The 13,216-nt window shown below is 51.8% G+C and overlaps 1 protein-coding gene across 4 annotated transcripts in view; it reads left to right on the top strand.

Annotated features, from left to right (window-relative positions):
* The window catches only part of GOLGA3 (golgin A3), a 59,573-nt gene extending 47,903 nt beyond the window's left edge, over positions 1 to 11,670 (top strand). For all 4 annotated transcript variants that reach the window (XM_035258283.3, XM_035258284.3, XM_035258281.3 and 1 more), the window contains exons 19-24: positions 2,711 to 2,850; positions 3,413 to 3,545; positions 3,717 to 3,839; positions 4,835 to 4,999; positions 6,617 to 6,780; positions 7,404 to 11,670. In XM_035258283.3, the coding sequence (XP_035114174.3) occupies positions 2,711 to 2,850; positions 3,413 to 3,545; positions 3,717 to 3,839; positions 4,835 to 4,999; positions 6,617 to 6,780; positions 7,404 to 7,608 (930 nt within the window). In that variant the 3' untranslated portion in view covers positions 7,609 to 11,670. The remainder of the gene's footprint in view (positions 1 to 2,710; positions 2,851 to 3,412; positions 3,546 to 3,716; positions 3,840 to 4,834; positions 5,000 to 6,616; positions 6,781 to 7,403) is intronic.
* Positions 11,671 to 13,216: the final 1,546 nt, after the last annotated feature.

The following is a 13,216-nucleotide window of genomic DNA, read 5'->3' as shown; positions in this document are numbered from 1 at the left end:
GCACACACGTGTACCTAGGGTGTGTGTGCACATGGAGGGTGTGCATACATAGGCTCTGGTATGTGTGCACACGTGTGCCTGGGGTGTGGTGTGTGTGCACATGGGGTGTGCATAGTCTCTGGTATGAATGTGCACACGTGTGCCTGGGGTGTGGTGCGTGTACACATGGAGTGTGCAGTCTTTGGTATGTGCGTACACGTGTGCCTGGGGGGTGTGTGCATATGGGGTGTGCATACATAGGCTTTGGTATGTGTGCACACGTGTGCCTGTGGTGTGTGTGTGCACGTGGGGTGTGCATACATAGGCTCTGGATGAATGCGCACACATGTGCCTGGGGTGTGGTGTGTGTGCACGTGGGGTGTGAGTACATAGGCTCTGGTATGAATGTGCACACACTTGTGCCTGGGGTGTGTGTTCACATGGGGGAGTGTGGGTACATAGGCTCTGGTACGAATGTGCACACGTGTGCCTGGGTGGTACGTGCGTACATAGGCTTTGGTATGAATGTGCGCACACATGTGCCTGGGGTCTGTGTGTGCATGTGGGGGTTTGCATGCATAGGCTGTGGTATGTGCACGTGCTTGAGTGTCTGGAGGTGTGGTGTGCATGTGTGTGTGTGCATAGGCTGTGGTATGTGTGCATGCAACATGTGCCTGGGTTGTGTGCACATGGGTGTGTGTGCATAGGCTGTGGTCTGTGTGCATGGACACGTGTGCTGTGGTGTGTGTGCACATGGAGCTGTGTGTGCAGGGGTCGTGATGTTTGCACACGTGTGTGCCTAGGGTGTGATGTGTGTGCATGGGGGATGTGCATGCAAGGGCTGTGGTGTGCGCACAGGTGTGTGCCTGGGGTATGGCGTGTGTGCACATGGGGGTATGTGTGTAAGGGCTGTGGTGTGTGCACAGGTGTGTGCCTGGGGTATGGTGTGTGCGCACATGGGGGTGTGTGTGCAAGGGCTGTGGTGTGTGCACACAGGTGTGTGCCTGAGGTGTGATGTGTACGTGCATGGGGATATGTGTGCAAGGGCTGTGGTGTGTGTGCACAGGTGTGTGCCTGAGGTGTGATGTGTGTGTATGGGGGATGTGTGCAAGGGCTGTAGTGTGTGCGCACAGGTGTTTGGGGTGTGGTGTGTGTGCATGGGGTGTGCAAGGGCTTTGGTGTGTGCACACAGGTGTGCCTGGGGTGGGGTATTTGTGCATGGGGTGTGTGTGCAATGGCTGTGGTGTGTGTACACAGGTGTGTGCCTGGGGTGTGGTGTGTGTGCATGGGGGATGTGCATGCGAGGGTTGTGTGTGTGCACATGGGTGTGTACAAGAGTCGTGATGTCTGCACACGTGTGTGCACCTGGGGTGTGATGTGGCTTTGTGCGCAGGTGGATATGCGTGCAAGGGCTGTGGTGTGTCCGTGCATTTGTGTGCCTACAGTGTGATGTGTGTGCGTGCAGCTGATGCTTATGTATATGTAGAACATTTCTGTTGAGCACAGTGGCTCACGCCTATAATCCCAGTGCTTTGGGAGGCCGAGGTCTCCATTGAGGCTGAGGCCTCAATCATGAGGTCAGGCGTTCGAGACCAGCCTGATGAAACCCCGTGTCTACTAAAATACAAAAAATTAGCCACACATGGTGTTGGGTGCATGTAGTCCCAGCTACTTGGGAGGCTGAGGTAGGAGAATTGCTTGAACCCAGGAAACAGAGGTTGCAGTGAGCCGAGATCACACCACTTCACTCCATCCTGGCAACAAAGCAAGATTCTGTTTCAAAAAAAAAATTTCTAGGAGGAACACAAGAAATAACTGTGGTTGTCTCTGGAGAAAGGTAGGAAAGAACACATCACTTTTCCTTTAAATCTCATCGGAATTGAACTTGTAAAAACAGGTTATAATTGCTTCACAGTTCAGACCTTTTAGCCTAACAGCAAAGCTCCTTTAGTTCCTATGACCTGGCTTTGCCACATCCTTTAAGAACTTCTCTATGGTAATGTAATTGAGATGAAAAAGTTTTTTGATTTCTTTGGGGGGTGAGACAATAAAGCTTCTTTATAAATAGAATTAATTTTAAGATGTGGCGGGAGCACTGTAATCCGAGCAGTTAACAGCTTGCTCTTGGCCCTACAGCCCTCATCTGCCCAGCACCCCTTGCCTGGGACCTGCTGGGCTGTGGTTCTAGGCCCATGGTTCAGGCTTGGCTCACACAGTCCCCCAGCTCTCTAGCTTTCACTCTGTGCTTAGGTTTATTTTTGAGACCAGGTCTCACTGTGTCACCCGGGCTGGAGTGCAGTGGCGTGATCACAGCTCCTTGCAGCCTGGAACTCCTGAGCTCAAGTGACCCTCCTGCCTCAGCCTCCCGAGTAGCCGGGACCACCGTGCCCTGCTAATTTATTTATTTTTGTGGAGACAGGGTCTTGCTATGTTGTCCAGGCTGTGGACACACTGGAAGAAAACTACAAAATCTATTTAGGCCAAGAAATCCCAAATAAACATGTTCATTCAACAGATGGCAGCAGCCATACCACATGCATGTGTGCCGAGCTCCGAGTCAGGTGCTTCAATCTTTACAAGGAATATGCCAGGCCTGTGCAGAAGCACACGCCAGCAGCAGGATGTGTGTGGGGCCAGGAGTGGCTTTGCCCTCTGGGCCTGGCACCTCGTAAAGCTCCAGGTGTCATGCAGGACACTCTGGGAATGGACAACATGGCTTCCTTCCTCCTAGGTGGCTGCTGCCAAGGTGGAAGCCGGGCACAACCGCCGCCACTTTAAGGCGGCCTCCTTGGAGCTGAGTGAGGTGAAGAAGGAGCTGCAGGCCAAGGAACACCTGGTGCAGAAGCTGCAGGCCGAGGCTGACGGCCTTCAGTGAGTCCTGGGCCATGCACAGCGGGTCCCTGGCCACACAAGGGCTCACACATGGCTGTGCTGGCAGCGGGTGGGGTCTGACAGCACCTTCAGCACAGCGAGTGTCCCCTGCATTTTGCAAATTACTGAGTACCTGAGTGTAAATCATAGGGGTAGAAGATACCCGGCTTCTGTCTCCAGAAGCCTGAGCTTCACTCACTGCCCTGTGTCCACTCCCCACCTTGCCTGTCCTTCCCCAAAACAAGCGCCCAGGATGCGTGCTCAGCTTCAGGTAAGGTGCTGGTGCGGGGCTGATGCTATGGCTCTATGGGGCCCCCATGTGAGGTGGTCTCGCGGCCGGCACCCTCTAGACTCTGAGGGGTGCTGGTGAAATGTGGGCCTCAGAGGCTCTGTGAGGAGTGCCCAAGTGTATGTCAGGGGAGCCAAGTTTGGCTGCAGCACAGGGCGCACAGCAGAATGTCTGCCAGGGCAGACGCCTTCCATGGAGAGTGTTTCCCAGCGGGAGGGCACAGCACGCTGGAGGAGTGCGGCAGTTCCCTTCTTCCTTGTTTTTTTACGCTAGGATTCGGGAGGGGAAACATTCCCAGGAGATTGCACAGTTCCAGGCAGAGCTGGCCGAGGCCCGGGCGCAGCTCCAGCTCCTACAGAAGCAGCTGGACGAGCAGCTCAACAAACAGCCCGTGGGAAACCAAGAGGTGACGGCTCTCAGGGCCAGCCTGTGTGGGGTGGCCTGGGTGACTTCTCTCCGTCTTGATGGTTTTCTTACTATGACGTTAAAAGATAAGCCGAAACACAGCTAGAGCCATTTTCTAGTGCAGTGAAGCCCCATTAACATTCTTTTGGTCATGTGGCTTTCCCCTTTTTAGATGGAAGATCTCAAATGGGAGGTGGATCAGAAAGAGAGAGAAATCCAGTCCTTGAAGCAGCAGCTGGACTTGACAGAGCAGCAGGGCCGAAAGGAACTGGAAGGGCTCCAGCAGCTGCTGCAGGTACCTGCATGCAAGGCTGTGGCGCGGTGGGAGCAGCACCTCCCCAGGTGGCCCCTGGTTCCTGCGCTGTGCAGCCTGAGGCCAGGTGGTGCTCTCGGCTCGCCGGCACCCTCACAGAGTCATCTGGTCCACATCATGCGGCAGGACAGGGGAAGGGCTGGTCTGGCTCCCACCCCGTGGCTGCGCTATGTGACATGGACCAAGAACGTGATTTCATGGAGTCCAGCAATGGGAGGGTGCGTGTGAAAAGGTTGCCGATTTGCCATAAGCTTCTCTATGGAGAGCTCAGGGTTTGGTCTTGAGCGCTTGGGAAAGGAGCCTAATTGCTGAGTCCTCCTTGTAAATGAGGGGCTTGAGTCACCGTGAGAATTTACTTACAGACACAGGCAGAGGAGTGTCCATCATCCAAAATCCAGCCAGATGCAGTGGCTCATGCCTGTAGTCCCAGCACTTTGGGAGGCCGAGGCCGGAGGGTCACTCGAGCCCTGCAGTGAGCTGTGGTGGCACCACTGCACTCCGCCCTGGGTGAGAGTGAGACCCTGTCCTAAAAAACAAAACAGAAACGAAAATCCAAAGTCTGAAACTTTCTGAATATCAACATGGCAGAGGAAATGCTCATTGGAGCATTTCAGATTTTGGATTAGGGCTATTCAAGGCATTAGGTGGGTGTAATACAAATGTTCAGAAACCCAGCATTTGAAACACTTCTGGCACTTTGGATCAGGGCCGCTCAGCCTGTATGCCCTACTCATAGTGAGGCTTATTCTAGTAGGAAGGCTGGAATTTGAACAGGAGACTTTGGAGTTTGTGTAGAATGTGGTCATGGGGACACTGCAGGCTCCTAGGCCTGGGCCGTGGACTGTGGGTGAGAATGTGAAGGGTGTGATCACAGCTGGACTGGCACTGTCTAGATGGCTACGAGGAGGACACGTGTGCACTTGACCTGTGAAAATACCAACTTGGATCTTTTAAATGTCTGACTTCATTTTCCATAGAACGTCAAGTCTGAGCTGGAGCTGGCCCAGGAAGATCTGTCTATGACCCAGAAGGATAAATTTATGCTCCAGGCGAAAGTGTCGGAGTTAAAGAACAACATGAAGACCCTGCTCCAGCAAAACCAGCAGCTCAAGCTGGATCTGCGCCGTGGCACAGCAAAGACGGTATTCAGGCCCGCGCCCCTTCCGGGGTGGCTGACATATGCCGTAGATTCATTTGCTGAGGCCCGCGTCCCTTCCGGGGTGGCTGACATATGCCGTAGATTCGTTTGCTGAGGCCCGCGTCCCTTCCGTGGTGGCTGACGTATGCTGTAGATTCGTTTGCTCAGGCCCGCGTCCCTTCCGGGGTGGCTGACGTGTACTGTAGATTCGTTTGCTCAGGCCCGCGTCCCTTCCGGGGTGGCTTACGTATGCTGTAGATTCGTTTGCTCAGGCCCGCGTCCCTTCCGGGGTGGCTGACGTGTGCTGTAGATTTGTTTGCTCAGGCCCACGTCCCTTCTGGGGACCGTGTGCTGTAGATTCATTTGCTCAGGCCCGCGTCCCTTCTGGTGACTGTGTGCTGTAGATTCATTTGCTCAGGCCCGCGTCCCTTCTGGGGACCGTGTGCTGTAGATTCGTTTGCTCAGGCCCGCGTCCCTTCTGGGGACCGTGTGCTGTAGATTGGTTGGGAGGCGAGGCTGGCAGAGGTCGTAGTCATTCAGACGTAAATGGATATGTCGAACCAGCACTGAGCAGCTGCTGTGTAAGGTAAATGGTAATGGAGAACCCTGCTTGGACGACAAACGAAATCATTTCACTCTGGTTCCTTTCCCGACAATGTTTGCCTCATCCCGTGAATTCAATGCCACGTTGCTATCACGTGCTTTGTAAAGCAGATGAGAGGCTGCTCTGTGACTTGGCTGTGTATGTTAGGCAGTCCCTGCTGTGTGTGAAGGGCTGGGGCCCGGGAATAGTGCCCAGGTGCCTGGTGGCTTCTGTGCTCGGTCCACATCCATGCTTCCCAGGAGGCAGGAGGGAGGGCAGCGCTGGGATTCAGAGGCCACTTAGTGTCCTGTGTCTATCTGTGGAAAAGTTTTGTTTTTGTTTTTGGGTTTCTTTTAGATGGAGTCTCGCTCTGTCGCCAGGCTGATCGTGCATTAGCTCGATCTCGGCTCACTGCAACCTCCGCCTCCCAGGTTCAAGCGATTCTCCTGCCTCAGCCTCCCGAGTAGCTGGGACTACAGGCATGTGCCACCACACCCAGCTGATTTTTCAATTTTTGTTAGAGACGAGGTTTCACCATGTTGGCCAGGCTGGTCTCGATCTCTTGACCTCGTGATCCTCCTGCCTCAGCCTCCCAAAGTGCTAGGATTATAGGCATGTGAGTCACCGTGCCCAGTGGAAAAAGTTTTAAGTCCGAGAAAAGGGAGCCTAAGCTGGAAATTTATTTAATTTTGAGGAAAATTTCAAGTCAAGGCCTTGTGTCTCTGATGGGAAGCTTCTGAGAGAGTTGTAGTTTACGGCTGGGCTCCGCCCTCCTGCAGACCCAGGACTCAGGTTGTCTCTGCTTTGCTATGGTTTTGTGCCTTAAGAATAAAGGTGTTTACTCAGCCAGCTCTTCGGGAGCTCCAGGGACTGTCAGGCTGTGCTGCTGTGGCGGCCAGGACTGTCCCCTTCCCAGAGGCCCCGCATCCATCCAGCTAGGGAAGCCCGTCTGCCACATGCTGTGCTAGAGTGTCTGACCTGAGGGACGGGATGAGGGAGGGGATGGTGGGAAGTCTAACCATGTGCTTTTAAAAACAGAGGAAGGAGCCAAAAGGCGAGGCCAGCTCCTCCAGCCCCGCCACGCCCATCAAGATCCCTGACTGCCCTGTCCCGGCCTCACTGCTGGAGGAGCTGCTGCGGCCACCACCCGCTGTGAGCAAGGAGCCCCTCAAGAACCTGAACAGCTGCCTCCAGCAGCTCAAGTATGACCATGTTCCATGCTGTGCTTCAGCTAGTCTTCAAGATTCATGCCCTGTTGAGCTGGGAGGACTCTCCTCATGCCAGCATTGATTGAATGCCCAGCAGAGTTTGAGCAGGTTTATGTAGAGTGGGGGGTAACTCATGCAGTCTCTGAACTCAGATGGCAAGGCGGAAACTGCTTGCCGTTAAACTACCCTGACAGGCCCTTGGGAGCTGGAAGGCCACATCCTGCACACCTGGAAGCCTGAGGCTGAGGCAGTGTGTATAGGGCGGGGCCAGGTGGCATCCCGAGGGCAGGTTAACAGGGAGTAGAAGTCTGTGCTTGGCCTCGGTGACAGCTTCAGCTCTGTGGCGGCCTGGTCAGGACTGGTCCTTGAGCCTGTGTCCTCTGCACACACCCCGTGGAAGCAGAAGCCAGAGCCACATGTGTTGTCCTGTGCACAGTGTAGAGAACAGTGCCATGGACGCTGAGCTTCTGTGGCCTCGGTTGGTGTGTGGGTCCCTGAAGGCACCATGTCCACTCAGATGCTAGCGAGCAAGGGCATGTCGGGGTCAGGCTTGTTGCTGGTGTGTTTTGAGACCTGGTACTCGTGTGACCTGTGCCTTCTTTGCCTCTGTCTCCCAGGCAGGAGATGGACAGTCTGCAGCGCCAGATGGAGGAGCACACCCTCACAGTGCATGAGTCCCTGTCCTCATGGACCCAGGTGGAAGGCCGACTCGCAGAGCCTGCCACTGCCAGCCCTGCACCCCATGGGGATCATGCCAACCCCCGGGGTGACACTCAGAGACACAGCCAGAGCAGGGTTTCCAAAGAAGGGCCAGGACAGTGACTGCTGCTGCCCAGGAATGCTCTTAGCAATGTTATTTATTTGATTGTGTGATCCATGTTTTTCTGAGAGATGGAATTTAACAAGGAGTAAAGTATATAACAGAATGAGAGCCGAGGATTAGAAACACACTCGAAGATCACAATTAGCTTTTCCCATGGAATGACCAAGCCCAGGAGGCTCTCGGTGAAGAGTTTCTAACGTGTGTGAAGGTTATTTGCCGAAGGACCTGTCTTCTGAGTAGCAGCTGCTGCTGCTCTCTCGGTGGGTGCCGGTCGGTGGCTGGGAGGAGAGAATCTCTGCCTGGGTCGCTGCTCTCTGCGGGGTGCCGCAGCCGGTGGCTGGGAGAAGCTCTGAATGACGGGGTCTGGCACCAGCACCCGCACACTTCCCTGTCCCTTCAGCAAGGGCTTTACTTCTCTGCAGATGAAATTTTATTTGCACCTTTGGCTTTTTACTTTATTGGTTTTTTTGATACCCATCCCACCATAGGATGTGTACACTGACACTGAAGATCGTAAGCCAAGCTTTTTCTTTTGCGACAGAGTCTTGCTCTGTCACCAGGCTAGAGGGCAGTGGCACAGTCTCAGCTCACTGCAACCTCTGCCTCCCAGGTTCAAATGATTCTCCTGCTTCAGCCTCCTGAGTAGCTGGGATTACGGGCACACACCATCACGCCGAGCTAATTTTTGTATTTTTAGTAGAGACGGGTTTCACCACATTGGCCAGGCTTGGTCACAAACTCCTGACCTCAAGTGATATGCCCACCTTGGCCTCCAAAGTGCTGGGATTACAGGCTGAGCCACCGTGCCTGGCCTGTAACCCAGTCTTTAAGAAGCAAATGTTCATAGTATTTAAGGTGAACCTACTTGTTTTCTTATTGATTGCCTTTTGAAAATTTGTTGTTGGGAATATGTACCTGTAGGATGTAGGGATATCAGTCAGAAAATTCTAAGAACGATAATTTATTTACCTTCTAAAGCCAAATATTCTTACCCAGGAAGGGTCCTTTGTTGTTGTGGTTTTACTTTGTTGCTGAGGGCCTTTCCTTCCTGTCAGTCTCTTCCTCTCAGGTCACTGGCCATTGGGAAGGGGCAGCTCAGACCCTTGATCAGACCTGATGGCCATCCAGAGACACAAAGACACTGAGGCCCCGTGTCTGACCTGGCATTTGGGGGGCACAGGGAGAGGCCAAAGGGAGAGGAAGGAGGATGGAGGAGGAGGAGAGCTGGCAGGGACTCCTGCGGTTTCCCCTGGAGCCACAGCCAGGCATAGACCACAGGTGGTAACAAGCCTTTCTGCAGGCCTCGAACTTCTATGCCCCAAGTGAAAATCTTTACCAGGGTGTGTAGGAATGCCTGTGTTGGTGCAGTCATCGAGAGAAGTCCTGGGTCCTTTGTGGCTGTACCAGCATCGTCTGCAGAGCAGAGACACTTTCTGGAAGACACAGGTCAGCACCATGAGGAAGGTGGCTGTGGTCTCCCAAGGTGTCTCAGAAACAGATGCCTTATTTAAAATCAGCGCTTAGTGTGTGAGATCTTCTGTTTCCAACTCCAAGTCCTGAAACATTGTATACACTGGCTGGCCGGGAGAGCTGAGGTCTGTAAGTTGTCCCCTAGTTTGCTAAGAAAATCTAAAATAATTTATTGTCTGAGTTAGTAGACAGAGAGAGAGAATGGGTCCACATGGCCTCTTTGCAGTTGTGCTGGTCTGAATGAGGTTCTGAGTGTCACTGGCAAGTCCAGATGTGTCTGTTTTGTGGAGAAAATGGTATGGAGTTTTTAAGCTATTACTGTTCTGTTGTCATATACTTTTAGAAGGTTAATTGGTAAGCTTAAGGTAGCATCAACCGCAAAGATGTTTGGTATTTAAAAAATATTCTCTAGCAAGTATTGGAACTTCCAAAATAGATATATCACTTGTACAGGGTTAATTTTGAAATAATACTTGAAAAGTTCATTATAAACATATCCTACTTTTTATCTTAAGTTAAAGATGTTATTTACTAAATTGTTCATGTATTATGAGAGAAAAAATATGGTAATTTACGTTCTTATTTATTTTGGCTGTACTGCCTCTTTGTTTTAATTTTAAAATCAAGAAATCGGGTTGGGCGTGGTGGCTCATGCCTGTAATCCCAGCACTTTGGGAGGCCAAGGTGGGCAGATCACCTGAGGTCAGGAGTTCCAGACCAGCCTGGCCAACGTGGCAAAATACCGTCTCTACTAAAAATACAAAAAATTAGCCAGGCGTGGTGGCACGAGCCTGTCATCCCAGCTGTTCGGAGGCTGAGGCAGGAGAATTGCTCGCACCCGGGAGGCGGAGGTTGTGGGGAGCCGAGATTGCACCACTGCACTCCAGCCTGGGTGACAGAGCGAGAGTCTGTCTAGACAAAAATAAATAAAATCAAGAAATCACACAGACATTCGGTGGGGAGCGACTTCTTGCTTGTGGAAAGTCCCCAAGTGAGTGGTGTTCACCATGTGTTTGTTTTCTCTGAGGACAAACTAATTCTGAAAATACTCAGTGAAGGCAGCTCCACGTTTCTCACGCCGGCTTTCCTGTGTGTGCCCTCCGGCGCAGTGCCTCCCCCGGCGCTCTGTCGCCACCCGTGCCAGGGCCCCCTCCAATTTGGCGGGGCCTGGCTGCCTTTGTTCCCTGCTGTGAATCTTCTGTTTTCTGTTGGTGTTTTCATGCACGGCTGGTGGTTCTGGATCAGAGGCCTCTTGTGTTCATGCAGATACTGCCTTCAGGCTAGAGGAAGTTGGATTTTTTTTGAATTTTTTTTATTTTGGAGACGGAGTCTCACTCTCTCTCAGGCTGGAGTGCAGTGGCGCAGTCTCCGCTGCCCGCATCCTCCGCCTCCTGGGTTCAATTGATTCTCCTGTGGCCGTCTCGCAACTAGCTGGTTTTACAGGCGCCCGCCACCACGCCTGGCTAATGTTTGCATTTTTAGAGAGGTGGAGTTTCACCATGTTGGCCAGGCTGGTCTCCAACTCCTGACCTCAGGTGATCCACCCAGCTGGGCCTCCCAAAGTGGTGGGATTACAGGAGTGAGCCACCACCCCTGGCCAAAGTTGGATTTTTAAATTGCCTTCTTTATTGTTGAGGATTTTTATGTTCTTCTCTCCAAGGGACTCGCCTGGCACTTCTACCTCCCAGAGTTAGATTCTTCTGTGAGTAAAGTTTGAATTGTTGTTGTGGAAATGATGATAGCCTCATGGAAAAAGCAGTCAAGTTGGGCGTGTTGCTTATAGAACAGGGTCCCCATCGAATTATGCAGCGTGTTCATCCCCACGCCGAGTGTCACAGCCTCGCCGGGAATGTTGGCTTGGGCACTTCATAATGTCATTTCTTGTTTTTCTTATGTTCCCCCAAAAAAATGTAACGTGGTTTTCATGTATTTTTCCATGGTGTGTGTGAGACTGATGCCACGGGTGTCTTCCCAGTCTTTGGAATGTGGATCAGGCAGTGTTTTTGACAGGATGTGAAACTGACTCTCCTCAGGCTGGGTCCACCAGAACACGGCCTGTGGGGCACTGGGCTGCCCTAGCGAGCTTGCCTCAACTCTCTTCCTTGGCACAAGGATACCACCAAAGCCATGGGCCTGTAGTCACCACCACATCGACTCCCACTTTCACGAGGTTTTTAAACAAAAACAGAATGTTGTGTGTAAAGATTCTAGGAGGGCCTGAGGGGACCAGCAGATCTGAGAGGAACGTCCCGGGGCCTCCCTTCGAGGAGCCTCTGTGGGGTGAGACGTTCTGAGCCTGGTTCCCGCAAGCTCACTGACCAGAAGGTCCCGGCAAGTCTCACCTTGCCGTGGTCTCAGGCTCTGAGAGGTCCTGAGGGAGATGCTTTAGAGGGTCTGGAAAATGCACTGCTTTTGAGTTACTCATTTGTATTAAAAATTCCTCACTAAAGAGAGTTCTCAAGTTGTGGCGGTTCTGGAGAAAGGGGTCACCATGTCTGACAGTGTAACTTTAAAAAGCACGTTGATTTTTTACAAATTAAGTGTGCTTGGGAATTCCTTAAATTTTGTGCAATAAACTATTTTTTGGTAAAGATGTTCATATTCATTGGAAAGTTCATTTTAATATTTATATTTTGTCATTTTGGGAGTAACCTTTTAATCTCATGTTACTACACACTCTGTTCAACTCTTTTCTTTAAAATCAGATTCTCCTGTCCTGCCAGTTTCAGGCAGCGCGGGAAGCCTGTGACTAGTGGCCATGGCAGAAGATGGTACCGCCTCCTCCCCCTCAGCCCCCACTTCACTTGTAGCCATCAGCCAGGAGTAGAAACGGAGGGAAGAGAGCTTCCTGGTGAACCCGGGGATGGAGGGTGGCCACTCTGTGCAGCACCTCCTGAACTAGGCCTCATCCTCCAGGTGCTGGCCTCTTCTGGGCCTCCCTGGGGACAGTGGGTCATGACTCTCACACCTCAGCAATGTGACTTCCCAGATTCTCTTGTCTTTGTCATCCGTACTTTGATTTTGATCAATAAGAATTAACCAGGCGTAGCCAGGCACGGGCTTACGCCTGTAACTCCAGCACTTCAGGAGGCTGAGGGGGTGGGTCACCTGAGGTCAGGAGTTCAAGACCAGCCTGGCCAACATGGTGAAACCCAACCTCTACTAAACAAAAATTAGCTTGCTGTGGTAGCTCATGCCTGTAATCCCCACTACTCAAGAGGCTGAGGCAGGAAAATCACTTGAACTCGGGGGACAGAGGTTGCAGTGAGCTGAGATTTTGCCACTGCACTCCAGCCTGGGTGACAGAGTGAGACTACATAAAAAAAAAATTAACAAGGTGTAGAGTTTTCAGTTTGCCGTTATTAGAGGCCACCATGGTTTAAAAAGGACAGAAAAGGGGCAGGAAGCAGTGGTTGCAGGGTTTGGCCTGCTGGGATTCATGTATTTTTTTCTAGTGACTGCATTAGCAGCTTCTGTACACAGGGAATTAATACACAGATCAGAATGAAAATTCCCTGACCACCTTCGTTTGTGGCTTTAACTTTCTGAAATATGAAATATTAAGGATATGATTTTTTTCTTTTTTGTTTATAGTAACCCTTCAGGGGACATGTTTGTATCTGAACTTTTTCCCTTTCTCCATGGAGTTGCTAAGTGTTTGCAGTTGCTGCACTGACGGGCTGACAGGTGGATTTTAAGCTGTGTCTGTTTGCTTAAGTAGCTCAGTGCTGCACGCTGCATCCTGCTACGGGGCTGAGCAGTGGGTCTCACGAGTGGTTTTGGCAGAGATGGATGGGTCACTACTTTTGGCTTAGAGGTAGCAGGTACTGTTGGGAATTTGGGTTGAGTGTACTACCAAGGATGTATGGCTGATGGGAGGCTCAGGATTTAAAAATCACTAAGTCACTGAGAAATCTGAGACCTCACGTAGTATTAGGAAGCAGGCTGGGTGGTGGCTCACGCCTGAAAACCCAGCAGTTTGGGAGTCACTTGAGGTCAGGAGTTTGAAACCAGCCTGGCTGATATGGTGAAACCCAATCTCTACTAAAAATACAAAAATTAGCTGGGCCTGGTGGTGAGCACCTGTAATCCCAGCTACTTGGGAGGCTGAGGCAGGCGAACTGCTTGAACCCCGGA

This window comes from Callithrix jacchus, chromosome 9, assembly GCF_049354715.1.
Source record: "Callithrix jacchus isolate 240 chromosome 9, calJac240_pri, whole genome shotgun sequence".
NCBI classification, from domain to species: domain Eukaryota; kingdom Metazoa; phylum Chordata; class Mammalia; order Primates; family Cebidae; genus Callithrix; species Callithrix jacchus.
This window is presented reverse-complemented; position numbering and strand designations above follow the sequence as displayed.